We start from the raw sequence: 27,320 nt of genomic DNA on the forward strand, positions 1-27,320 counted from the left end.
ACTTGAAGTAACTCTAATATTGAAAACAGGGATAAATGATTTTTTAAGGAAAAAAAAAAACGCCCTACCTTCATTTCGGTCTAGTATTTGAGTAATACATAGCTACCGAAATTCTGCAAACCTGCATACTTGATATTTATGTACCTGCCTATCTGGTCCTTGGTTTGGTAAATGCTTTTTCTATAATTTGAGTGCTTTAACTTTGTTTATATGCTAGCATATAATTAATACTTCCTATCCTTATTTCCCTACTGATTAGAGATAGCATATGATCAGTACATGACTCTTAAGTCTGCTAACTTCTTTAGGGTGTTGCCATGGGGTCTCATATGTTAATGGAATGCTAAATCAGGGAATAATAAAAATTTGCCTAAGACAATTAAAATTTCTTGTACTCTGGAAGGAACAAATCTGAAATATCTTTGTAGGGATGTGTACACATTCAGGGTTTGTAGGACTCTTACACTGCTAAAGGACATGGACTTTCTGTTCAAAATTACAAACTCTATAAAGAAATTAGCTATAATGAATTGAAAATAGTGAAATAATATAGTGACATGAAATAAACATCATAAGGATAAAAGGAAGATTCAAAAAAATTATAGTATAGCATTATTAATAAACTTAAATTTTATTTTAAAAATTGATTTTTATTTTTAATTATTTTTAATTTTTTTTATTTTTTACAGAGACAGTGAGTCAGAGAGAGGGATAGACAGGGACAGACAGACAGGAACAGAGAGAGATGAGAAGCATCAATCATTAGTTTTTCATTGCACATTGCAACACCTTAGTTGTTCATTGACTGCTTTCTCATATGTGCCTTGACTGCAGGCCTTCAGCAGACCGAGTAACCCCTTGCTGGAGCCAGTGACCCTGGGTTCAAGCTGGTGGGCTTTTTGCTCAAACCAGATGAACCCACGCTCAAGCTGGCGACCTCGGGGTCTCGAACCTGGGTCCTCTGCATCCCAGTCTGACACTCTATCCACTGCGCCAACACCTGGTCAGGCTAAAAATGGATTTTTAGAGAGAGGCAGGAAGGGAGAAAAGTAAGAAGCATCAACTTGGCCCTGGCCAGATGGGGTCAGCCTGGCATATATGTAGATGTCCCAGTTCAATTCCCATTCAGGGCATACAAGAGAAGCAACCATCTGCTGCTTCTCTCTCCTTGCTCTCCCTTACCTCCTCCTCTCTCTCTCCTCTTCCTTTTCCCCTCTAGAGGCCAGTGGCTTGATTGGCTCGAGGGTCACCCTGGTTGCTGAGGATAGCTTGGTTGGTCCCAGTTGGTTGGCCTCAGGTGCTAACAATAGCTCGGTTGATTGGAGCATTGGCATTAGATGGGGGTTGTTAGGTGGATCCTGGTTGAGGTGCATTTGAGAGTCTCACTGTCCCCTCGTTTAAAAAAAAATTTTTTAAAAGATGCATCAACTCGTTGCTTCACTTTAGTAGATTGCTTTATGTACATCCTTGATGGAGGTGGGAGGGGCTCAAGCTGAGCCAATGACCCCTTGGTCAGGCAAGTGACCTTGAGATCATGTTCATCCCGTGCTCAAGCCAGCAACATCGGGGTTTTGAACCGGGTACCTTAGCATCCCTGGTTGATGCTCTACCCACCATACCACCACTGATCAGGCTGATAAACATTTTTTTTACAAACCAAAAGGAATGTTAAATACTTGAAATAAAAGTATATAATCACTGGAATTTTAAACCCATGGACATTAAAAACAATGGGAGAGAATTAGTGATTGGGGGAATGTTGAACAGAGAGATAAAGAGTTGGAAAATAGGGAAAAGTAAGCATGGTTAGAGAATACGTTATTCAGTAAGTCTATAAGGATTGCTGAATGAAAAGGGAAAATGGGAAAGAAACAATGGCTAATAATTTTCCAAAATTTATGAAAATCATGAGTCTTCAGAATAAGGAAATTTACCAAATTCTGAACAAGATAAATGAAAGCAAATCTAAAGAACCTCCCATCTCCCCCAAATTCTTAAAGAAAAGCTGAGAAGAAAGGCATATTACCTCAGAGGAATGAGTTAGATTGACAGCTGACTTCTCATCAGCAGTAACAGATCCCAGAATGTCTTCCAAATGCTGAGGCAGTAACTGTCCATGTAGAATTCTATGTGCAATTAAATTACTTAATTGAAAAGGACATTATCACTGGAAAGATGTAACAGTTATAACCCTGTGTTCACCTAATAACATAGTATAAATTATATAAATTTAAAAATGTCAACTTAATGCCTGTCCTGTGGTGGCACAGGGGTTAAAGAATAGACCTAGAATGCTGATCTAGAATGTTACCAGTTCAAAACCCTTGGCTTGCCTGGTCAAAGCACATGTGAGAAAAAAATGGCAACTTAAAAAAAGAAATTAATATCCACAATCATACTTGCGAAAATTTAACACCTTTTTCCCCCAAATTGTTGAAGTAGACTAAAATGAACAATAGTAGAGAGACTACACAATGTTAAATACTTGGTCTTACTTGATCTAGTTTATCAAATGCAGAAAATATATTTTTAATTATATCTGGAACAGTCAAAAAAGAAACTTAACTGACCAAGTACTAAACATAAAGGAAAGCTAAATGAATTCCTTCACTATAGTGTAGTAAATTTAGAAATACATAAAAAAAGATAGTATTCTGCTCTCAGGCCTCTAACCATTTCATTTGATAACTTCAAAACGGTTCTTAGTGATTAGAATCATAATTGGAAAGTTACTTAGAGCTAAACAATTTTTTTTTTTTTTTTTGTATTTTTCTGAAGCTGAGAACGGGGAGAGACAGTCAGACAGACTCCTGCATGCGCCCGACCGAGATCCACCCGGCACGCCCACCAGGGGAGAAGCTCTGCCCACCAGAGGGCGATGCTCTGCCCATCCTGGGCTTCGCAATGTTGCGACCAGAGCCATCCTCAGCGCCCAGGCAAACTTTGCTCCAATGGAGCCTCGGCTGCGTGAGGGGAAGAGAGAGACAGAGAGGAAGGAGAGGGGGAGGGGTGGAGAAGCAGATGGGCGCCTCTCCTGTGTGCCCTGGCCGGGAATCGAACCCGGGACTCCTGTACGCCAGGCCGATGCTCTACCACTGAGCCAACCGGCCAGGGCCTAAACCCAGTTTCCAACTTCAGAAAAATACAAAAAAAAAAAAAAAAAATACTATGGTTTCAAATAGAAGGTAAGATATTTCCTCAAAAAATATTCCCCAGGAAAGGATATTTATATTTACGTTCTTAGGAACTCTCTCATTGCAGTTCTCATGTTCTCTTTCTCTTGAATGTGACCTGAAGTGCCTTTTAGTATGTGTGAGTTTGGAAAGCTCAGAGCTCATCTGATAAGAGGCAAAGAAATCTAGCACAGATCTGGTGTTTAAAAAATCACTTAAAAAAATACACTCTGGCTACACTGTCGGTATCAAAAGATACCCCAGTGTTACAAATAGGAAAAAAAGTCCTAGTGTTTTATATAAATGGGCAGTTGTACCTTGGGATAAAAAATTTAGTGAGAGTGCAATTTGCTGATTCGAAAGTGTTTATGTATCTGGAAAATTTACTGTGATTAAAAAAAGTTTGGATACATTCATGTCTCAGGAGTGTGAAGAAAATGTTCATGAAATATGAGATAAAGCAAACAATATTCTGAATCAGTATTTTACAGATTATGTGTTTTAATATTTAAGCATACTAATAAATACATATTTGATTATTTTACATATTCAGATAAAATTATTTAAAAATATTCTCACTGACAAAATAAGAAGATCACTATATTTGGAGCTGCCTTACTTGGACATGTTTAGTTTATGGCCTTAATTAATGCATGTATTAAAGAAAAAAAAGATTGAAATTATATAGTTAACCTTCTCAATTTTAGGGATTGGAAAATAAGCCACAGAGTGAAGCCAACTAATGAGAAGAAAAATAATGAGGAAAAGGACAGAAATTAACAAAGAAAAAAATATTAGCAAAATCAAAACTGAAAGCTGGCCTTTAGGCCAATAAACTAAGCAACTCTGCCAAATTAAACAAAAAGGAAGGCAAAAGGGAATGAAAAGAGGGTTATACCTGCAGATGTAGTAGAGATATAGAAAAATTATGAGGGAATACAATAAATAACTTTCTGGAAATATATCACCAAGACTTTTACAGAAAAACAGATTCAGCGATAGGTTAGGGATTTAAGTGTTCTTTGGCCACATTATGTTTGAGATCTTTAGATGTTGAGCAACCAGGTTAGCTAAGCATGCTCTGGAGACATGTACAGATTTGGAAGTTACTAGCTTATAAATGATGTAAAAAGCAGGTCCATTTGGAAGCTGTTTTAAGATCAGAGATGATAAGGATCTGAACTAGGACATTGGTAGTGGGATGAAGAGGGTGTAGAACAGGAGTCGGGAACCTTTTTGGCTGAGAGAACCATAAACGCCACATATTTTAAAATGAATTCTATGAGAGCCATACAACAACCCGTGTACGTTACTCATTATCCAATAAAAATCTGGTGTTGTCCCAGAGGACAGCTGTGATTGGCTCCAGCCACTGCAACTATGAACATGAGCGGTAGGAAATGAATGGATTATAATACATGAGAATGTTTTATATTTTTAACGTTATTTATTTTTTTTATTAAAGATTTGTCTGCAAGTCAGATGAAGCTATCAAAAGAGCCACATCTGGCTCGCGAGCCATAGGTTCCCGACTCCTGGTGTAGAACTAGAAGATAGAACATTTAGGTTCATGAATGTAGGTGATTATAGGAAGGGAGTATTTATCATTTCCCAGCTAAGAGTTAAGGAAATAGAGTTAAGAAAATGAGTTTATACTTCCAACTGAATTTCATAGCCCACTATATTCGATAAAAAATACCTACGGAGGAAGTTCCCTCTGTAGAGAGGTTTATTGGTATGTGATTGAGTAAAATTTAGGGAAATGAACTTACTTCAGTACTTTAATTTTATTTCAGTTTGGGGAGTTTTCAGTTTTAGTAATTGTAGCATCTTAAAAAGCCATTGATACTATAGTTTAAAACAAAATTAATATATTAATTTAGTTGAAACTACTATAATGAATGAAGTTTCTTGGCAGAGATATTACCAATATACACTGATCTTCAAGTAATAATTTATCTAAATATACTTTTCACTATAGGTTTTCAAATTGGTATGATAATTTTTTTCTGGATAGTCGATATTGATTAAGAATGTCTGATCTTTTGGTAGATTTGCAGGGAGAAAACCAGTTTTGTTAGATGTTTGTAAGAACATTTACCCTAAGACAGCATGATGGTTTTTCAGGATTAGGATTCACTTCTGTTGCTGTAGGAGGAGGAAAGGTAACATTTAACATTGGTTTTACCTGCATTTCAGTGAAGGCCACTGGCTTGCTGGTATGTACCATGCAGGCTACTATTGTGCAGACTATAGCCATTTTATACACCTAAGCTGGATAAGCTACTCATGTATTTTCTCTAATTGGATTTTTAAACTTTCAAGAATAAAAACTAATATTCTTTAAAAAATTATCTTTTATAGTTTATATTAAACAGAATATCATTTTGTCTTTGGCAATACAGAAAGAAGGTTGAAAAGTATTTTTGAATTCATTCCTTTTAGACTCTGAATCCATCTATGCTTACCTTTGCTTTCTGTATCCTTCAGGCTAGGTCTCGGGGTAATCCTGAGTCAGAGACAGCATTCAGGCCTTCAGCAATCTTGTTTCCTTGCTGTGTGTTGATGCTAATTAAAGTTTTAGTTGGTGATCAATATGATTTATGTTATGTTATTTCAGATGCATGCTGTTTTAAATTACAGCTATATGTATTTTTAGAGAATGTGAAATGATAGTAGAAAACATTGAAAATTACAATAAAATAAGAGAGAGTTCTATGTTACCTTAAACTCACATTTTGAAATGTCTTAATTTTTTAGAATCATACACCTGACACCTATATAATTTTATTAACCAATGGCACCCGAATAAATTCAATTAAAATAAAAAAATGTTTAAATTTTTATTTTATTCTATTATACATGTTAAAAGTATTGTATGAAAAAGCTAATATATAAATTATACTTTTTCTTTAACAGAAGGTGACAACAGAATTTTTAAAAGTGAAGAATTTTTAAAGAAGGTGACAAAAAGAAGGAAAATGCCAAAACCAGTAAGTATAGTTTATTTTACTTTTGCTGCTACTTAATATAATATCAATATAGCACTCAGTTTCTTTTGGAACAAGACAAAGTAGCATATAGTAGAGTTGTTGGGAAGGAAAAGACATTGAGGCCTGACTGGTGGTACAGTGGATGGAACGTCAACCTGGGATGCTGAGGTCTCAGGTTCAAAACCCAAAGGTTGCCTGCTTGAGCATGGGTTCATCAGGCTTGAGTGTGGGATCAGACATGATCCTATGGTCACTGGCTTAAGCCCAAGGTCACTGGCTTGAGCAAGGGGTCACTGGCCCAGCTGGAGCCCCCTGGTCAAGGCACATGTGAAAATCAATCAATGAACAACTAAGATGCCGCAACTATGAGTTGATCTTTCTCATCTCTCTTTCTTTCTTGTTTGTGTCTGTCTGTCTCTCTCTAATAGAAAAAAAAGAAAGAAAAAGAAAAATGCACTGATATTATTGTTATTTGTTTTAGATTAATGTGGTTAAAGTGCTGTATTATGTGGGCCAGTGAAGAAGAGGTGTAGGTAACTTTGTAGATAAGTTTAAAATTCATATGTTCTGGGATCAAACTGTTCTGTTTCTTGTTCTGGCCCTGCTAATTAATTTGAGTGCCTTTTGTGAGATAGTTCAGTCTTTCCAATTCTTAATTTCCTCATATATAAAATGGAGATTTATATGGTGAGGATTAGAAGAAGTTGGTACACATTCAGTGCTCAGTAAAGAAAACCTTACTGTTAAACAGAAGGAATGAGAGGTTCATGCATTATTAATTTTCTCATAATTCTGGCTTTGATGCTGATGATATGCTGATACATAGTCTTAGATTTTTTATTTAAGGGTGTATATGTACTCATTTCATTTAGTTTTATAATTATGTAGTTCTTGACTCTTATTCCTTCTGTCTTAGGATAAATGCTCTTTAATAATATCTGGGTGTCTTTTTCAGTAACTTTCTTTTGGCCAATTATCTTTCTAAGAAAATTATTGGTTATAATTATTGGAATTTCCTGGCATGCATATCACTTTGGAATTACTTTAAAGACTCAGCAGGTAACAAAGTGTGCATTGTTTGAGGGAGAGAAGAATAAAAAGAAAAGTCATAATAAAGGAAGATACAAATTTTTCTATTTGCAGATAACATGATTGTTCATGTAGAAAATCCTCAGAAGCAATAGCTACTAGAAATAATAACTGAATTCAAGATTCTTGGACACTAGGTTCTATTTTTTAAAATCAGTTGTCTTTTTTATATACTGGCAGCAAAATTTGAAAAAAAAATTTGTAACAGTATCAAACACATAAAATAATTAGAAATAAATTTACAGAAATGGTACAAGATCTCTTTACTGAAAACTCCTTTGAAACTAAAGACCTAAATATACAGAAAAGTATCTATGGTCTAGATATATCTAGAAAACATTAAGATGTCAGTTCTCTTTAAATGTATTGGTAGTTACAATGCAATTCTAACCAATTAAATACTGTCAGACTTTTGTGACTAAAATTGACTAGCTGATTGTAAAATGTATATGGAACTACCAAACCAAAATTCATATGAAATGGCTAAAGTAATTTTACTAAGTACAGAGTTGGAAAACTTAACACCTGTGTTTCAAGACTTATTCACAAGCTATAAAAATAAGAAACTGTGGTACTATTGAAAGGATAGCTAATAAGATCGATGAAACAAAAATGTACCTGTACACATATATTATAATGAAAATATCATATTTTCAATAAGGGTATCACACAATTCAATGCAGAAATTCAATTCTTTCCAATAAATAATGTTGGAACAAAATTGTTCATACAGGAAAACATGAGCATTGACCCTTATCTCATGATTTGCACAAAAATTGAGCTCTAAGTAGATCGTAGACATAAGTGCAAAAGCCCAAATTATAAAACTGCTAGAAGAAAACATAAGGAAACATTTTTGTTACCTTGGGGTAGACAAAGTTTCTTCTAGAACGCAGAAGCTTTGAACCATTAAAAATAATTGGATTGCATCAATATTAAAAACCTTTGCTCTTTGAAAAACAGTAATAAGAAAATAGAAAGGCAAGACAGAATGGGAAAAAATATTGCAATATGACGTTTTTTAGAACTCAGTAAAGCAAATGTTAAAAAATGGGCAAAAACTGAACCAAATGCTTCATAAAGGAACATATTATAACCAACAAACACAGGAAAAGATCCTCAATATTGTTAGTTATCAGGAAAGCACAAATTAGAACTACAGTGAGATACCACTTTATACTTTTTAGAAGGGCTATAAATTGTACTGATGGTACCAAGTGTTGAAAAGGATGTGGATCAACTTAATATATTTCTCAGAGGAATGTGAAAGTTTGCAACTGCTTTGAAAAAGTCTTTTGTCAGTGTAATTAAGTGGAGAACATTTATTCCTTAGTGTATGGACTCAAATTTTATTTATGGTTGGATATAAATTATGTGGTGTTATGCATAAAAATTCTGAAAGAAAATATTTTAAGACATTAAAGGTAGTGTACTTTTTTTCCTTAAACTTTTTTAGATCAGTATTTAATTAACCACACCTCCCTTCACTCCCCCAAAATAAAAAAGAAAGCCTAGTATTTTGTCTGACTGGCAGTGGCACAGTGGATTGAGCATCAACTCAAGATGTTGAGGTCCCTGGTTTGAAACCCTGAGGTTTCTGGCTCGACCAGGGGCTTGCCAGCTTGAGTGTAGGATCACTGGCTTGAGCGTGGGATCATCAAGATGGTCCCAAGGCTGCTGGTTTCAGCCTCCAGCCCCTCTCTTCAAGGCACATATCAGAAGCTATCAGTGAACAACTAAAGTGAAACAACTATGAGTTGTTGCTTATTTTCCTCCTCTCTCTCCTTTCTTCTACTTTTTCTCTCTCCTCTATCTTTCTCTTTCTCCTCTCTTTTCTCTCTCCCTCTCCCTTTCCCGTTCTCTCTCTCCCTCTGCCTCTTCCCTCTCTCTCTCTAAAAAAAGAAAGACTATTTTTTCAGAACACAAGCTTAGAGAAATTGAATTTGATCTTCATATTTTACACTGATCTTGGTGGCCCAGTATTATACTTGGTAGATATATAGCCTAGTTCAGTGGATAACTTCTATAGATCTATTTTTTTAATTGTAAAATAAAGTTGATTTAATAATGTGCTTTGATTACATCAGAGAATCACTATTGGGATGAAATTTAAAGACTTTAAAAGTTGCTTTAAGTGCTTTTTTGTTAAAGCTATTGATAAGTGATATTTGTATTCATATTATTTATGTTCTCATTTAATAGGTTTATTCTTGTTACATTTAAATGAGTTAATATCAAAATTTTCTCAGTTTTAATTTCTAATGTAATATATGTTGAAAGATATCTCACATAAACAAAGGTGTTTTGGGATGCTTTGCAATTGAAAAGTTTAAAGAGAACTTGGTACTAGGAAGTTTGAGAACTTCTAGCCTAGGGTGTTATTATGTCTTTGTAATTGAAGGTAAGTTAGTGCTGTGTCTGGGTTGACTCCAGCAGGAAGGGAGGAAAAAGCATAAGGAAGCATTCTCACTAATTTATGCCTAGGCCTAGAAGTGGCTTATATCTCTTCTGCTCACGGCCTGTGGGTGAGAGCATAGTCACGTAGCCATGCCTAATAGCAAGAGACATTAAAAGATGTTCTGTAGCTTAGTAGCCATATGTACAACTATAACTTGATTAGATTTTGGTGGTCAAACAACAAGCAATCTCTGCCATAATTAACATGTTAGTTTAAGTGAGAAAAAATTATATGATAAATTTAGAGGGAGCAGTGGCTAAACTTGAACAACTATAAATAATTTTCTTAAAAATTAATACCTCTTAAGCTAGATATAGAAGAAAAGCTATAGTGAAAACAATTCTTAAGATATTAGCAGTGAAGCATTTCTTTCAAAATCAGGAACACGCCAAAAGATACACACTGTTTGAAGATGTTAAGATTTTTTCTTTAAGAGGTTGGCAAATTATGGCCCATAGACCAAATTCAGCCTGCCACATCCTTTTGCATAGCCTGTAAACTAGGAATGGTTTTACATTTTCAATTGTTGGGAGAAAACTATGTGAAATTCAGTTTTCAGTGCCTGAAGTTTTGTTGGAACATACTATGTTTTGTTATCTGTAACTGCTTTGTTGCTGTAGTGTATAGTTGAGTGTGCCATGTGCAAAGCCTAAAATATTTTTAGTCCTTTACAGAAGTTTTCTGGCCTCTGTTTTATATAAACACAAAGATTCATAGGCTCATTATATAATAGGCAAGAGAACAGATCTAAAGGATCAATATGAAAAAATAAATTGCATTTCTATAGAAGCAAAACCAGAAAAAAATTGGAAATTTTAACATATTTTGAATGATGAGTTTAAGCTAGATGAGTTAAGCTAGATGAGTTTTGGTATTTGGAATTTTTTGGATTTTAGTAAGGTGAATATGCCATATTTATGTGTGCCTGTCATTATATCTTGAAACCTTATTGAGGTCTGTTACATTACCTCAAAAACATTAATACTTGTAAAGATTAATATGTAAATATTCATTTGAAGTGGGGTGATTTAATTCATTCGTTAGTTTCATATCACTCTATGTCAAATTTTAATAGGAATTAGCTAGTAGACTTTTTTTTTTAACTGATTGAATTTGGATAAGAGGAAGGGGGAGAGAGAGAAACATTGGTTGATTCTTGTATGTGCCCTGACCAGGGATTGAACTCCCAACCTTGATATTTTAGGCTGATGCTCTAACCAACTGACCTACCTGTCCAGAGCAGTTTTCAATGTTTTTAGGATGTCAATGATTGTGGACCTGTATATTTATAATAACCACAAAACCATAATGAACTAGGGGAAAGATATCTAAAAAATGATTAATAATAATACTTTTATGGAGAAAATTATAAACAATTTTTTGAAAGATACTAAAAAAGATCTAAATTAATGCACAGAGAGAACCATAGTCATGGATAGGAGAGTCAGTATTGAAAAGATGTGATTTCTCTAAGAGAATCTGTTGTATTAATGAATTTAGTGTAGTTCCAATTTAAAATCATAATAGAGTATTGATTATGAGGCATAATGAAAAGTTTACAATTTTATATGGCAACAAGAACAAAGAACTAAGAATAACTGAAACAGTTCTGAAGATAATGAGGGAGACTAGCCCTACCAGATATCAAGAATTATTTTAAAGATATAATAATTAAGACTATATGTTATTGGCAGAATAGTTAAATTGTCCATTGCAGGAGAATTAGCACAAAATCAGACCTATACGTATAGACATATGGTTTGAAACAGAGTAATCTTTTGGGGCATGAAATCACAAATCAGTATACATTGTTTGGATGTTTTAAATCTCTATATCTTTATCCTTTTGGGGATTAAAAGATGAAATTAGACCTCTACTTCAAATCATAAGAAAAAAATCATTGAAGACAACTTATGAAAAACAAAACTTGAGTCGGAAATATATTGTGTATACTGATTAGTTAATAACTTCATGACTCCAGAGTAGAGTAATATCTCTTAAACATGACACAAAAAAATCTCTATGTAAACATTGATAAATTCAGTATTATAGTTAAGGATATGTTTACCACAAAGAAGGGCACTTTATAAAGTAAAATAACAAACTATTGGGAGAAAAAAATTTTGTGACACAACTGAAAAAATATCTAGATCTATAAAAATTTCCTACATAGAAGTAAGAAGACAATTAGAAAAATAAGCAGTAGACATGAACAGACATCTCAGAGATGGAGATTGAATAGTCAGTAAACGTATTAGTTTTATATTGCTCAATAACAAATGACTGCAAACCCAATCGTAGCTTAAAACAACAGTCATGTATGCCTTGCAGTTTTATGGGTTAGCAGTATGGGATGTTGTGACTGGAAATGAAACAGAAAAAAATACCTGCTTTTGTGCTGCCTGTCACCATTCAGCCAAATAAGTAGAGACGAGATTTGAATCTTTATGGGGCTTTGTTCAGATGGCTGGCAATCTGAGAAGATGAGTTCTGTACCTAGAAACGGTCTTAACATCTTGTCTCAGCCATTCTTTTTTTTTTTTTCAGTTTAAATTTTTTTCTTTCTTTTTTTTAAAATAATTTTATTTTTTAATGGAGCGACATCAATAAATCAGGATACATATATTCAAAGATAACAAGTCCAGGTTATCTTGTCGTTCAACTATGTTGCATACCCATCACCCAAAGTCAGATTGTCCTCTGTCACCTTCTATCTAGTTTTCTTTGTGCCCCTCTCCCTCCCCCTTTCCCTCTCCCTTTCCCCCCTCCCCCCGTAACCACCACACTCTTATCAATGTCTCTTAGTTTCACTTTTATGTCCCACCTACGTATGGAATAATGCAGTTCCTGGTTTTTTCTGATTTACTTATTTCAATTCGTATCATGTTATCAAGACCCACCATTTTGCTGTAAATGATCCAATGTCATCATTTCAAACAACAGCTCAGATAAGGGCCTAATATCCAAAATATACAAAGAACTCATAAAACTCAACAACAAACAAACAATCCAATAAAAAAATGGGAAGAGGACATGAACAGACACTTCTCCCAGGAAGAAATACAAATGGCCAACAGATATACGAAAAAATGCTCATCTTCTTTAGTTATTAGCCATTCTTTTTATAGGAGAAAAAAGGCAGAGTTGAGGGGTTTGGAAGTTAGGGAAAAGTTACTAGTATTTTTTTCACCTGCTGATCAGTAATTCTTTATCTGTGTCCTTGTCAATGGGCGTTTAATCCTTGGAGCATTGGGCTTAGATACCATTTTGTTTGTGGATCTCCTAGGCCACAAAGGTAGATTGCTTGCAGCCTCATAGAGTCACATAGACCCATTCCTGTATCTAGCTTCTGGAACAAAGCTTTATACTTGCATTAATCATTAATCCTATTGATTATAACTAAAAGGTACTATTACTAAAGCTAAATTTCTAATTCTTCAGTTCCACTATTAGTTTCTCTGCTTAGGGTTTCATTAGCCTGAAATCAAGATTTACCTCAACTGCATTCTTCTCTGGAGCTTGGGGTTCTCTTCCAAGCCCATTCCTTTTATTAGCAGAATTGATTTTCTTACAAAATGATGCATCTGTTTTTACTGGAGAAAGAAGTTCCATTCTCTTGCTAGCTATTGGCCAGAGTTGCTCTTAGCTCCTAGAGGCTGGTGTCAGGTCCTTGCCCCATGGCCTCCCCAGTTCAGCAGTGGAGAACCTTCTTTGTGTCATACTCCTATCTGAATTTTGACTCTCTGATTTCTACAACCACTCAGAGAAAAGGCTTTCTTTTTAAGGATTTGCATGATTAGTTTAGGCCCACCCACACAATCTTCCTACTTTAAGGCCAACTGATTAGTATCCTTAAGCACAGCTGCAAAATCCCTTTTGTCATGTAATACAATATAATCATGAGGGTAACACCAGGGATGGATATCATGGAGCCATCTTAGAATTCTGCTTAGCACCCAAAAGAAAATGTTCTCAACCTCATTAAGAATATGTCTGCACATTAAGACCATATTAAAATATAATTTTAGATCCACTAAATTGTCAAACATTAAAAAAATTGAATTCCCACTGTTGGTAAAAATATAGATCAGCAGCAATTCTTATACACTATTGATGAGAATTTAAGTTGATACTGTGATGTTGGAAGACAATTTAGCATTACATAGTAAAGTTGAAAGTATGCATAATTTATCACCCTAGAATTCTTCTGAGTATAATCTTCTAGAGAAACTCATCTAGACCCATAGGCATTAGGAGACATGTATAACAATATTTATAGCAGTACTATTCTTTATAGTAAAAATTGGAAACAATGTTCATTGACAGGAAAATGGGTATTAAATTATTAGCTAACATAGATATTGTATAGCAGTCAAAATGAATTGCAGCTACTCACAAAAACATAATTGAATCTTAGAACTATAACTGAAAAAGCAAACAGTAGCATAGTATAATTTTTGTTAAAATTTTATCAAATATAAATGTGTATGTAGTTGATGAATTTTTATAAAATATGTCCATGTAACCACTGCTCACATCAAGCAATAAGACTTTATTGGTAGTACTGTACAATTTTAATACAGCTAAAAATCAAAAACTACATTTCACAAGAAAAACTAACTTTCCATACAGATAACTACATTTGTGATAGAGCTATTTTTATTTAAAGCAATGGAATGACAGCACATAATACAGGTTAGTGCTTACCTGTGGAGGGTTGGGGACAGGGAAATTCAAAAAGAAGAAATACACCGCTATTGGCAACAATCTGTCGTTTTTTATTAAGTTGGATGATGGTAGATTTTTGGATAAATGAAAACTTTCTTTACTCACTAAATTTTTTACTTCAAATGTGTGGGTTTCCAAGAAGTACTAGAGACACTACTGGTAGTGGGTCGCAGACAGCATAAACCCTAAGACTCAACTACCGACACAAGCAGCACACACAAGTTGGAGTCTAGCAGGCACCAGACACTGTGGAGAATAAATATGCCCAACAGGACAGACATTGCACAGTGTGTAATATACATAATCAAGGTTGACCCTTAGAGCCAGCCAGCCTGAAGGGATAAACGTACCCATGAAAGGACCAACTGCATCTAATACTAACATACAACAAGAGGAAAAATAGTGCCCTCAAGAAGCATTCCTAGAACAAGGAAAACAAGATGCCTGGAGGACAGTGCCACTGACCCCATCTTCTTCATAAAGACTACACAAAAATTTCAAAGTCAGACAGTACTACCTAATACGTGGACAAAATGGACAGAGAAATGTGACCCAAATGAATTAGCAAAAGAAATTCCCAGAAAAAAAACTGAATGAGGTGGAAGTAACCAAAATACCAGATGCAGAGTGTAAAACAATGATTTTTAGGATGCTCAAGGACCTTAGAACAATAATGGATGGGCATATTGAGCACCTAAATAAAGAGATAGCAAGCATCAAAAATTACATTGAAATCATAAAAAAGAACCAGTCAGAAATGACAAATATATCAGAAATGAAGACTGCACTAGAAGGAAATAATAGCGAGTTGGATGAAGTCTAGGATTGAATCAGCGATTTAGAGGACAAGATAAATGGAAGCAGAACAGCAAATAGAAAAGAGGCTCAAAAAGTCTGAGGAAGCTCTTAAGAGAGCTCTGTGACAACATGAAGAGAAACAACATCCTCATCATAGGGATTCCTGAAAAAGAGAGAACAAACAAGGAATCAAGAACCTGTTTGAAGAAATCATAGCTGAAAATTTCCCTAAATTGATGAAGGAAAAAGTCGCACAAGTTCAAGAAGCACAGAGAGTCCCATTAAAGAGGAACACAAGGAGTCTTACAGCAAGACACATTATAATTAAAGTGCCAAAGGTAAGAGACAAGAAAGAATACTAAAAGCTGCAAGAGAAAAACAGTTAATTACCTACAGAGGAGCCCCCATAAGGATGATATCCGACTTCTCACCAGAAACACTTGAGGCCTGAAGGGATTGGCAAGAAATATTCAAAGTGATGCAAAGCAAGAGCCTACAACCAAGACTTTTCATTACAACCAAACCAGTACTGCAAGAAATGTTAAGGGGACTGCTGTAAAATCAGCAAAGGAAAAAAAAAAGGATGATAGATTTAAAGAATAAAATGGCAATAAACAACTACATATCAATAATAACCTTAAATATAAATTGATTAAATGCTCCAATCAAAAGACATAGGGTAGCTGTGTGGATAAGAAAACAGGACCCATACATATGCTGTCTATAAGAGACGCACCTGAGAACAAAAGATACACATAGACTAAAAGTGAAGGGATGGAAAAAGGTATTTCACACAAATGCAAATGGAAAAAAAGCTGGGGTAGCAATACTTATTTATGACAAAATCAACTTTAAAACAAAGGCTATAGTAAGGGATAAATAAGGTTACTACATAATGATAAAGGGAGCAAGCAATCCATCAGGAGGATATAACCATTGTAAACATCTATGCACCTAATATAGCAGCACCTACATATATAAAGCAGATTTTTAAGGACATAAAGGGAGAAATCAGCAATAATAGTATAATAGTAGGAGATTTCAATACTCCACTAACATCAATGGATATATCCTCCAGACAGAAAATTAACAAAATAACAGCGGCCTTAAATGACACACTAGATCAACTGGATTTAATAGATATTTTCAAGACCTTTTACCCCAAAGCAGCAGAATATACATTTTTTTCAAGTGCTCTCGGTACATTTTCTAGGATAGACCACATTAGGACACTCAAAGTCTCAATAAAATTAAGAAGATTGAAATAATATCAAGCATCTTCTCTGATCACAATGGCATGAAACTAGAAATTAACTACAATAAAAAAACTGAAAACATTAAAAAACTCGGAGGCTAAATAGCTTGTTAATAACGAATGGGCTAACAGCGAGATCAAGGAATAAATAAAAGGTTTCTTTGAAACAAATGAAAATGAACATACAAAAGTCAAAATTTATGGGACACAGCAAAAGCAGTCCTGAAAGGGAAGTTCATAGCATTATAGGCATACCTTACGAAGCAAGAAAAAGCTCAAATTAACAACCCTGCATCTAAAAGAACTAGAAAAAGAACAACAAAGCCCAGAGGAAGTAGAAGGAAAGAAATAATAAAGATCAGAGCGGAAATAAATGACATAGAGGCTAAAAAAACAATACAGAAGATCAATGAAACCAATAGCTGTTTTTTTGAAAAGGTAAACAAGATTGATGAACCTTTAACCAAAATCATCAAGAATAAAAGAGCGAGGACGCAAATAAAATTAGAAATGAAAATGGAGATGTAACAACTGACACCGCCGAAATACAAAGGATTTGAAGAAAAGAAGATCTGTATGCCAAAAAATTGGACAGCCTAGGCAAAATGGATAAATTCCTAGAAACATATAATTTTCCAAAACTCAATATGGAAGAATCAGAAAACCCAAACAGACTGAGTACAACAAATGAAATTGAAACAGTTAATAAAAAATCGGCCAGCAAACAAACCAGATCACTTCACAGGCGAATTTTACTAAGTCTTCAAGGAAAACTAACACCTATCCTTCTCAAGCCATTTCAAAAAATTCAAGAGGAGGGAAGACTTCCAAGCTCCTTTTATGAGGCAAGCATAATCCTCATTCCAAAACCAGGTAAAGACACTACAAAGAAAGAAAACTAGAGGCCAGTATCCCTGATGAACTTAGATGCTAAAATTCTCAACAAAATATTAGCAAACCGGATCTAGCAATACATGAAAAAAATCATACATCATGATCAAGTGGGATTTATTCTGGGGAGGCAAAACTGGTACAATATTTGCAAATGATAAATGTGATTCATCACATTAACAAAAGGAAGTATAAAAATCACATGATAATATCAGTTGATGCTGAAAAAGCATTTGATAAAATCCACCCCCTATGTATAATCAAAACTCTCATCAAAGTGGGAATACGGGGAACATACCTGAACATGATAAAGGCCATCTATGACAAACCCACTGCCAACATCCTACTCAATGGGAAAAAATTAAAAGCAATCCCCTTAAGATCTGGAAGAAGTCAGGGGTGCCCCCTTTCACCACTCTTGTTCAACATAGTTCTGGAAGTCCTAGCCACACAATCAGACAAGAAGAAAAAATAAAAGTAGCATCCAAATTGAAAAAGAAAGTAAAACTATCATTATTTGCTGATGACTTGAGACTGTACATAGAAAACTACTAGACCTGATAAATGAATTTGGCAAGGTGGCAGGATATAAAAAATTAATATTTAGAAATCAGTGGTATTTTTATACACCAACAATAAATTGTCTGAAAGAGAAATTAAATGAACAATCCCCTTCACTATTGCAACAACAAAATAGTAAAGTACCTGGGAGTAAATTTAACCAAGGAGGTAAAGGACTTGTACTTGGAAAAATATAAAACATTGATAAAAGAAATCAGGGAAGATACAAACAAGTAGATGCATATACCGTGTTCATTGACAGGAAGAATAAACATCATTAAAATGTCTATATTACCCAAAGCAATGTATAGATTCAATGCAATTTCTATTAAAATACCAATGACATACTTCAAAGATATAGAACAAATATTTCAAAAATTTCTATGGAACTGAAAAAGAACACAAATAGCCTCAGTAATCTTTTTTTTTTTTTCGTATTTTTCTGAAGCTGGAAACGGGGAGAGACAGTCAGACAGACTCCCACATGCGCCTGACCAGGATCCACCCGGCACGCCCACCAGGGGCGACGCTCTGCCCACCAGGGGGCGTCGCTCCACCGCAACCAGAGCCACTCCAGCGCCTGGGGCAGAGGCCAAGGAGCCATCCCCAGCGCCCGGGCCATCCTTGCTCCAATGGAGCCCCGGCTGCGGGAGGGGAAGAGAGAGACAGAGGGGAAGGAGGGGGGGTGGAGAAGCAAATGGGCGCCTCTCCTATGTGCCCTGGCCGGGAATCGAACCCGGGTCCCCCGCACGCCAGGCCGACGCTCTACCGCTGAGCCAACCGGCCAGGGCATAGCCTCAGTAATCTTGAAGATGAAGAATAAAGTGGGAGGTATCACACTTCCTGATATTAAGTTATATTACAAGGCCATTGGAATCAAAACAGCCTGGTACTAGCATAAGAACAGGCGTACAGATCACTAGAACAGAACAGAGAACCCAGACATAAATCCACTCCTTTATGATCAATTGATATTTGACAAAGGAGGTAAGAGCATACAGTGGAGTAAAGACAGTCTCTTTAACAAATGGTGTTGGGAAAATTGGTCAGGTACATGAAAAAAAATGAGAGTAGACCACCAATTTATCCATAATACAAAATTACAAATATAATCTCAAAGTGGATAAAAGACTTAAATGTAAGTCATTAAACCATAACCATCTTGGAAGAAAACATAGGCAGTAAACTCTTTGATATCTCTTATAGCAATATTTTTGCTGATTTATCTCCACAGGCAAGTGAAATAAAGGACAGGATGAACAAATGGGACTATATCAAGCTAAAAAGCTTTTACACAGCAAAATACACTATTAATTAAAATAGAGACAAACCACACAGTGGGAGAACATATTCGCCAATACGTCTGATAAAGGGTTAATAACAAAAGTTTATAAAGAATTTCTAAAACTCAACACCTGGAAGGTAAACAATCCAATTAAAATGGGAAAAAGAACTGAACAGATACTTATCCAAAGAGGACATACAGACGGCCAATAGGCAGATGAAAAAATGCTCAACATCACTAATCATTAGAGAAATGCAAATTAAAACCACAATGAGATACCACTTCACACCTGTCAGAATGGCGCCAATTAACAAAACAACACAGAATAAGTGCTGGTGATGATGTGGAGAAAAGGGAACCCTCCTGCACTGCTGCTGGGGATGCAGACTGGTGTAGCTACTGTAGAGAATGGTATGGGGTTTTCCCAAAAACTTAAAAATGAAACTACCTTTTGACCTAGCTATTCCACATTTAGGAATATATCCTAAGAATACCAAATCAGGCCCTGACTGGTTGGCTCAGTGGTAGAGCGTCAGCCTGGCGTGCAGGGGACCCGGGTTCGATTCCCGGCCAGGGCACATAGGAGAAGCGCCCATTTGCTTCTCCACTCCCCCCTTTCCTCTCTGTCTCTCTCTTCCCCTCCTGCAGCCAAGGCTCCATTGGAGCAAAGATGGTCCGGGCACTGGGGATGGCTCCCTGGCCTCTGCCCCAGGCGCTAGAGTGGCTCTGGTTGCTGCACCCCGGAGGGGCAGAGCATTGCCCCCTGGTGGGCAGAGCATCGCCCCCAGGGGCGTGCCGGGTGGATCCTGGTCGGGTGCATGCGAGAGTCTGTCTGACTGTCTCTCCCCGTTTCTAGCTTCAGAAAAATACAAAAAAAAAAAAAAGAATACCAAATCACTGGTTCAAAAGAAGATATGCACCCCCATGTTTACTACAGCATTGTTTACAATGGCCAAGATCTGGAAACAGCCCAAGGGTCCATCAGTGGACGGATGAGTGGATTAAAAAGCTATGATATATATATACAATGGAATACTATGCAGACATGAAAAAGAAGGAAATCGTACCTTTTGCAATGGCATGTATGGACCTGGAGATTACTATGCTAAGTGAAATAATCCAGGCAGAGAAAGAAAACTATTATATGATCTCACTTATATGTGAAATGTAATGAACAACATGAACTGAGGAATGAAATAGAGGCAGAGGAGAGATCACAGGGACCAGACTGGCAGTGGTTGGAGGGAGGGGGGATGAGGGGATGGGATTAGAGAAGGTTAAAGGGATTCGTGAAATTATACATACATAATACAGAGATATAGTTAATAAAACGGCAAATCCTAGAGGGAAGAGGGAAGGGTATTGAGGGAAGGGGGGCATAGGGCGTGGGGGGGACACGGGGGTAGGGGGTGAGGGAGTTGTATTTGGTGGGACACTTGAATTCATGTAAATACAATAAATTAAAATTAATAAAGAAAAAATGGAACTGCTTTTTGACCTAGCTATCCCAATTTTAGGAATGTATCCTAAGAACAACAAATCACTGATTCAAAAGAAAATATGCACCCCCATGTTTATTGCAGCATTGTTTACAATAGCCAAGATCTGGAAACAGCCCAAGTGTCTGTCAGTGGATGAGTGGATTAAAAAAAGTGGTACATATGCACAGTGGAATACTATGCAGCTGTGAAAAAGGAGCTCTTACCTTTTTGTGACAGCGTGGATGGACCTGGAGATTATTATGCTAAGTGAAATAAGCCAGGCAGAGAAAGACAAATATCATATGATCTCACATATATGTGGAATCTAATGAACAAAGTGAACTGAGGAACAGAATAGAGGCTGAGGTAGGGTCACAGGGAGCAGAGGGACAGCAGTCAGAGGGAAGGGGGATGGAGGATGGGGTCAGAGAAGGTGAAGGGATTAGTGAAATTATGTATACATATCACACAGATACAGATAGCAGGACAGCAAATCCCAGAGGGAAGAGGGGAGGGAGTTTGGGGGACAGGGGCAAAAGGGGTATAAAAAAGGGACATGGGTGGGGGTGAGGGAGTTATATTCAGTGGGACAGTTGAATCCATGTAAACACAGTAAATTAAAAATTAATAAAAATTATAAAAAATGTGTGGGTTTTACACACCAAGCAATTCTCCAGTTCTATGTGTATTCCAAATGTGTGTCCTATATTTCATTCTGACACCAACTCCTGAGTTTATGAGGGCTCAGTCCCATAACACTGGCCCCTGGTCTTCAAACACCAATCACAAGATTGGGTCCCCAGGTTACCTATACTTCTAATTTGGCTACAATTGGGAATTTCCATGATCTTTCCATGACTTTCTCCTCAGTTTCTATAATTTGTTATAACAGCTCACAGAATTCAGTAAAACACTACTTACTATTTTATATATATGGATAATATAAATATAAAGGCTATTGTAAAGGATACAATGAATAATTCAGATGAAGAGAAAGGAGATAACAGAGGGTGAGGTCCTGACTGGTCCCGAGCACTGGAGCTTCTGTTGTCGAGTTTCGGTGCATCATCTTTTCTGCATGTGGATGCATTCACCAGCTCTGGAAGTTCACTGAACCCCTTCCTGTAGGGTTTTTATGGAATTTCCATTATGTAGGCACAGTTGATTAAATCATAGGCCATTGAACTCAGTTCCCACTCTCTCCTCTACCTGTAAGTTAGGATGAGTGGCTTTAATCACATAGTTGTTTTCTTTGCCCCCCCCCCATCCTGAAGCTGTGTAGGAGCCCTTGTGGTATCAGCTCATTAGCATAAACTCTAGTATAAATGAAAGGGGCTTATTATGAATAACAAAAGATGCTCCTCACTTCTGTGGCTTAGGAAATTTCAAGGGTTTTAGGAGCTTTCCAGGAACCAGGATGAAGACCAAATATGTATTTCTTATTGTATCACAGTTGGTTTTATTTTTATTATGTTTCATTGTTTACATATGTGACATGTATTGTTTTATTTATGTCAATAGTTTCTAATAGATACTACTTTAAAGGATGAAAGATCTATAAGATTTATTTTATTACAGAGGTAGAAGATCTGTATTGTAGGGGTTGTGGTTATTAGAATGAGTAAAACATGTAAGGAGAAATAAATCTGATTTAGAGTTCTACTAGTGACGTTTAAAAGAAATATTTATACCACATCATGGTGAAGGTGCTACTTTGGAATTACAATTATTTTGGTGAAGGCATGTTAAGTTTTTGGTGAGATAACCATCTAGAAAGGTATTTACATACAAAAAATTAGAGCTTAAAATACAATCCAGCAAAAGGCAATAGATGAATACTTTTTAGAAAGTGAAAAATACCTTTGCAGTATGAACAAAACTTCCATTTTTGTGTTTAAAGAGATATGAGGTAGTAAATGACATTCAAAGAATTCTGAGTTATACCTCAGTTTAAATTTCTGCTCTGCATATGTTAGCCGTGTGTCATTGGGCAAAAAATAGGAACTCTTTCAGTTTCTATAGACATGAGCATATCTTCTAGTATTGCTGCCAGGACTAAATGAGAATATGGAAAGTTTACAGCCTATTACCAGTATATGTTAGTGTTCAATAAGTGTTTTTAAAAGGAGACGTTATAAGCCTGACCTGTGGTGGCGCAGTGGATAAAGCATCAACCTGGAAATGCTGAGGTCACCGGTTCGAAACCCTGGGCTTGCCTGGTCAAGGCACATATGGGAGTTGATGCTTCCAGCTCCTCCCCCCTTCTGTCTCTCCTCTCTCTCTCTCTGTCCCTCTCTTTGTCTCTCCCTCTCCTCTCTATAATGAATAAATAAAAAAAAAAAAAAAAAAAGGAGACGTTATAAGATTTTTGTTTTGTAAGTAGATTTGAGATTTCCCATGATTAAAATCAAACCTTATCACTCTATCTGTTAAAGAAACTATTAGATACAATTACGAAGTTGCTCTTTACTGCCTGCATATTATATCACTTTATTTTAGAAATCAGATAAAAGTATTTTCTTTTGTCTAATGTTTAATAGGTATATTTGCTTTCCTACGGATTATCCCTTTTGTTTTTATTACAGATCAATGTAAGAGTAACCACAATGGATGCTGAGCTAGAATTTGCCATCCAGCCCAATACAACAGGCAAACAACTTTTTGACCAGGTATCATTTAACCACATGAAATGTACAACCTTTGACATCACAGTGTGCATGCTATTGCAACTTTGTGTGTTTTTCTATACCCTTCCAGGTAATGCAACATAGCACTGTAACTTTTCACAATACTGTACCTATTCTATAGTTGAACAGCTATAGAGATATTCTTTCTCATTCCTAGATTTGAGGGATAGGATTTAAAAAAAATAACTGTTAGGTATTTATTTAATATAATCTGCTATGCAAACCATTGTAATGAAGACTAAAAGGAATTCCTAGACATTCTATGTAGTGGAATGGGTGCAGATCTTAGATGGAGGGGATGTCAGGAGCAAGACCTGGGGAACTTAGAGAGAGAAGGAGAAAGGAGGAGAGAGGAGCATCAACCCATTCTTCCACTTGGTTGTGTACTCATTGATTGCTTTTTCTAAATGTCCTGACTGGGGATCGTGCCCTGCGACCTCAATGTGCCAGGATGATACTTTATCCACTGAGCCACCTGGCCAGGCCAGCAGTTAATTCTTATAGTTGCTGTTCTATTTCCTGACAGCTCTCTTGAGCTGAAATGAAAAAAAACTAAGAGTAAGCTTTACCGCCTGATAGGTGGTGGTGCAGTGGGTAGTGTCTCAACCTGGGACTCTGAGGTTCCAGGTTCAAAACCCTATGGTTGCTGGCTTGGGTGCAGGATTGCCAGCTTGAGCACAGGATCATTAATACGATTCCAAGGTGGCCTTTGGCCTAAAGGTCACTGGCTTGAGCAAGGGGTCACTGGCCCATCTTGAGCCCCCCCATCAGGGCATGTATGAGAAGCAATCAATGAACAACTGAAGTGACACAACTATGAGTTTATGCTTTTCATGTCTCTACCTTCTTCTTTCTCTCTCTCTCTCTCTCTCCACTAAATAAATAAATGAATAACTAGTAAGTTTTACTTTGGGTAGAGTGAATATATGGGGTGAGATGGCAGGTATTTAGGTTCAGGGTCAGGTCAGGAGCAGACCTAGAGATAGCTACTCTAAGTGAGAGTACATAGCTACATGAGACCACCTGTAGCAAAGTCTCTTCTAATTATGGTGCTGGCATGAGGCCAGCTGCTGGATGTCGTGGTCTCTGGCTGAGTGCTTCAGGTTCTTTGTTTGCTCCTTGCTTACTCATCCTTCTCTAGCCTCATTTCCAGCGTCCACCTGTAGGATACCCCCAAGGAGTGCTCCACATGATCTGTTAAGGTGCAAGAAAGGAATAGGGAAATAGGGAACTGTTTATACCATATTTTTGTCTTTACTTTCAAATTACTTTAGAAATATGTACTTTATAATATACGTGTGTAGTTTACCAATGAATATACATATAGTTATGTGCCCATTTTTTTAACTTATACATGGTGAGGCAAAAGTAGGTTTACAGTTGTTTATATGGAAAACAATACAATACTTAGTTATACAGTAATAAACTTTGATTCATGTACTCACACCGTAAACCTACTTTTGCCCTATGCTGTACCTGTATGTGATTAAAAGTTTTTGAGAACATTTCCAGAAGTAGGCAAAGAACCACTGAAAATACAAGGTCTCTTCAGGAATTTTTTTTTTTTACAGAGACAGAGAGAGAGTCAGAGAGAGGGATAGATAGGGACAGACAGACAGGAACGGAGAGAGACAAGAAGCATCAATCATTAGTTTTTCCTTGTGACACCTTAGTTCAGGGGTCCCCAAACTTTTTACACAGGGGGCCAGTTCACTGTCCCTCAGAGACTGTTGGAGGGCCGGACTATAAAAAAAACTATGAACAAATCCCTATGCACACTGCACATATCTTATTTTAAAGTAAAAAAACAAAATGGGAACAAATACAATATTTAAAATAAAGAACAAGTAAATTTAAATCAACAAACTGACCAGTATTTCAGTGGGAACTATGCTCCTCTCACTGACCACCAGTGAAAGAGGTGCCTCTTCCGAAAGTGTGGCAGGGGCTGGATAAATGGCCTCAGGGGGCCGCATGCGGCCCACAGGCCGTAGTTTGGGGACCCCTGCCTTAGTTATTCACTGATTGCTTTCTCATATGTACCTTGACCTTCAGCAGACTGAGTAACCCCTTGCTCAAGCCAGCGACCTTGGGTCCAAGCTGGTGAGCTCTGCTCAAACCAGGTGAGCCTGCACTCAAGCTGGTGACCTCAGGGTCTTGAACCTGGGTCCTCTGCATCCCAGTCTGATGCTCTATCCACTGCACCACTGCCTGGTCAGGCCTCTTCAGGAATTCCACTGCTGCACTCTTGCAGTTCCTGGTGCTCGCTGTGATGGTCTGAAGTGAAGGTTTTGTCCCTGGTGTCTCTTCTGGCGCCTCCCCATTTTACTTAGCCAGCATTGTGAATCCCACAAAGCCTGGAGGCAAAAGCTCAGTTCACCTACTCTGATACATTTCTCTCTGTTGTTCACCACCTGTGTAAGTTTCCTACGCCTGCCACTGTGGGCTAGAGTGTTTTCTATAGCTCTGTTGGGGTAACCTGTCTTTTGACAAAGTTAAGAGATCTGAGCCTTTGTCTACAGTAAAGTTTTGTGGTTTGGCATTGATAGGCTTTTGCATCAGTGTGAGTTTTTATATCCCACATCATCCATAAAATTCTCAATTTTGGTTTTTTTATGCACAACCAAATGATTTTTCTCATTTTTTTCTGAAATACTTTATTTATTTATATTTATAAATTAAATTTAATAGGGTAACACTAGTCCATCAGAACACATAGGTTTCAGGTAAACATTTCTGTAGCATGTGAACTATTCATTGCATTGTTTGCCCATAACCCAAAGTTAAACCATTTTCTGTTGCCATATATTTTTAAAGTGTGTGTATGGGAAATTTTTTGAGACGGAGAAAGTAAACTGAAGGGTTCAGTTTGCTATCTTGAAACCAAAAAGCCTGACATGTTTTTAGATTTAAAAGGAAAAAAACAAGAATATTACCACTTAAGAACTAATGTTGAATCTTTCTGTAAAGCTTTTAAAATGTTAATAAACTCTCACCTTCTCTGGCTTAGTTCCCTCATTTTATTTTAAATACAGATTTTAAAAAATATACTGTGTTATTGTGTTGGTATAATCATGGCTTTGGGTGCTAGCTTACCACTTTATTTACTCTTCTACTTTTGAGTACCTGCCACAGGTACTCATTCTTTGAGATGAATGGAGCTTAAGATGAATAAGGCAGATATCCTCTGTCCTTAATTGTAGACAGTCAAGGAGAATAAATAGACATACTGTTAATACAGTTCATTATGATGTGATAGGTAAATGTTCTAATAGCAATATGGATAAAGTACTGTGGGAATGTCAAGGAATAAGTGATTCATTTATCTGGATGATAGGAGAGCTTTATTCACAGAAAGCATGTTAGTAGAGTTGGGCCTTGAGAAATAAATTATTCAACAGATGGTCAAAGTACAAAAGAAACATTCTGGGCAGAGGAAAAGGCATGATCAAAGCTGCGGAGGGTAAAATTCATGGCATGTTCCAAGAAGGGTTTCTTGCTCAGTGAGGGAAGATCATCGACTGGATACTGGTGAGTGAAGGGAAGAAGGAGTGGGCTTGAAATCACCAGCTGAGTCAGCTGAGGCATGGCATTTAGTGTCTCCAGAGCCTCTTATCACCAAAACGGTGCTATATGCCTTGGCTAACCAACAGTGTAGTCGTGGGGGTAATTTGAACAGAGGGCTGCACATATTTTTTCAATTAATGATTTGGGTTTCTTTGGCTATATATATACACCCAGAAGTGGAATTGCTGGATCATAAGGCAGTTCCATTTTTAATTTTTTGAGGAACCTCTATACTGTTTTCCATAGTGGCTATACCAATCTGTATTTGTTGTGGGGGTAAATTGAAATAGGAAAATGGGATTATGGCTTCTGTTTCCCCAACCTATTCTTGTTGTCTGTTGGGATCATGATGGG

At 36.7% G+C, this 27,320-nt stretch overlaps 1 protein-coding gene across 3 annotated transcripts in view; it reads left to right on the forward strand.

The window, feature by feature from the left end:
* RDX (radixin) overlaps positions 1-27,320 on the forward strand; it is a 69,714-nt gene that overhangs the window by 10,327 nt on the left and 32,067 nt on the right. For all 3 annotated transcript variants that reach the window (XM_066247227.1, XM_066247234.1, XM_066247219.1), the window contains exons 2-3: positions 6,093-6,166; positions 23,298-23,381. In XM_066247227.1, the coding sequence (XP_066103324.1) occupies positions 6,155-6,166; positions 23,298-23,381 (96 nt within the window). In that variant the 5' untranslated portion in view covers positions 6,093-6,154. The remainder of the gene's footprint in view (positions 1-6,092; positions 6,167-23,297; positions 23,382-27,320) is intronic.

The sequence above is a fragment of the Saccopteryx bilineata genome, chromosome 1 (genome assembly GCF_036850765.1).
Source record: "Saccopteryx bilineata isolate mSacBil1 chromosome 1, mSacBil1_pri_phased_curated, whole genome shotgun sequence".
NCBI classification, from domain to species: domain Eukaryota; kingdom Metazoa; phylum Chordata; class Mammalia; order Chiroptera; family Emballonuridae; genus Saccopteryx; species Saccopteryx bilineata.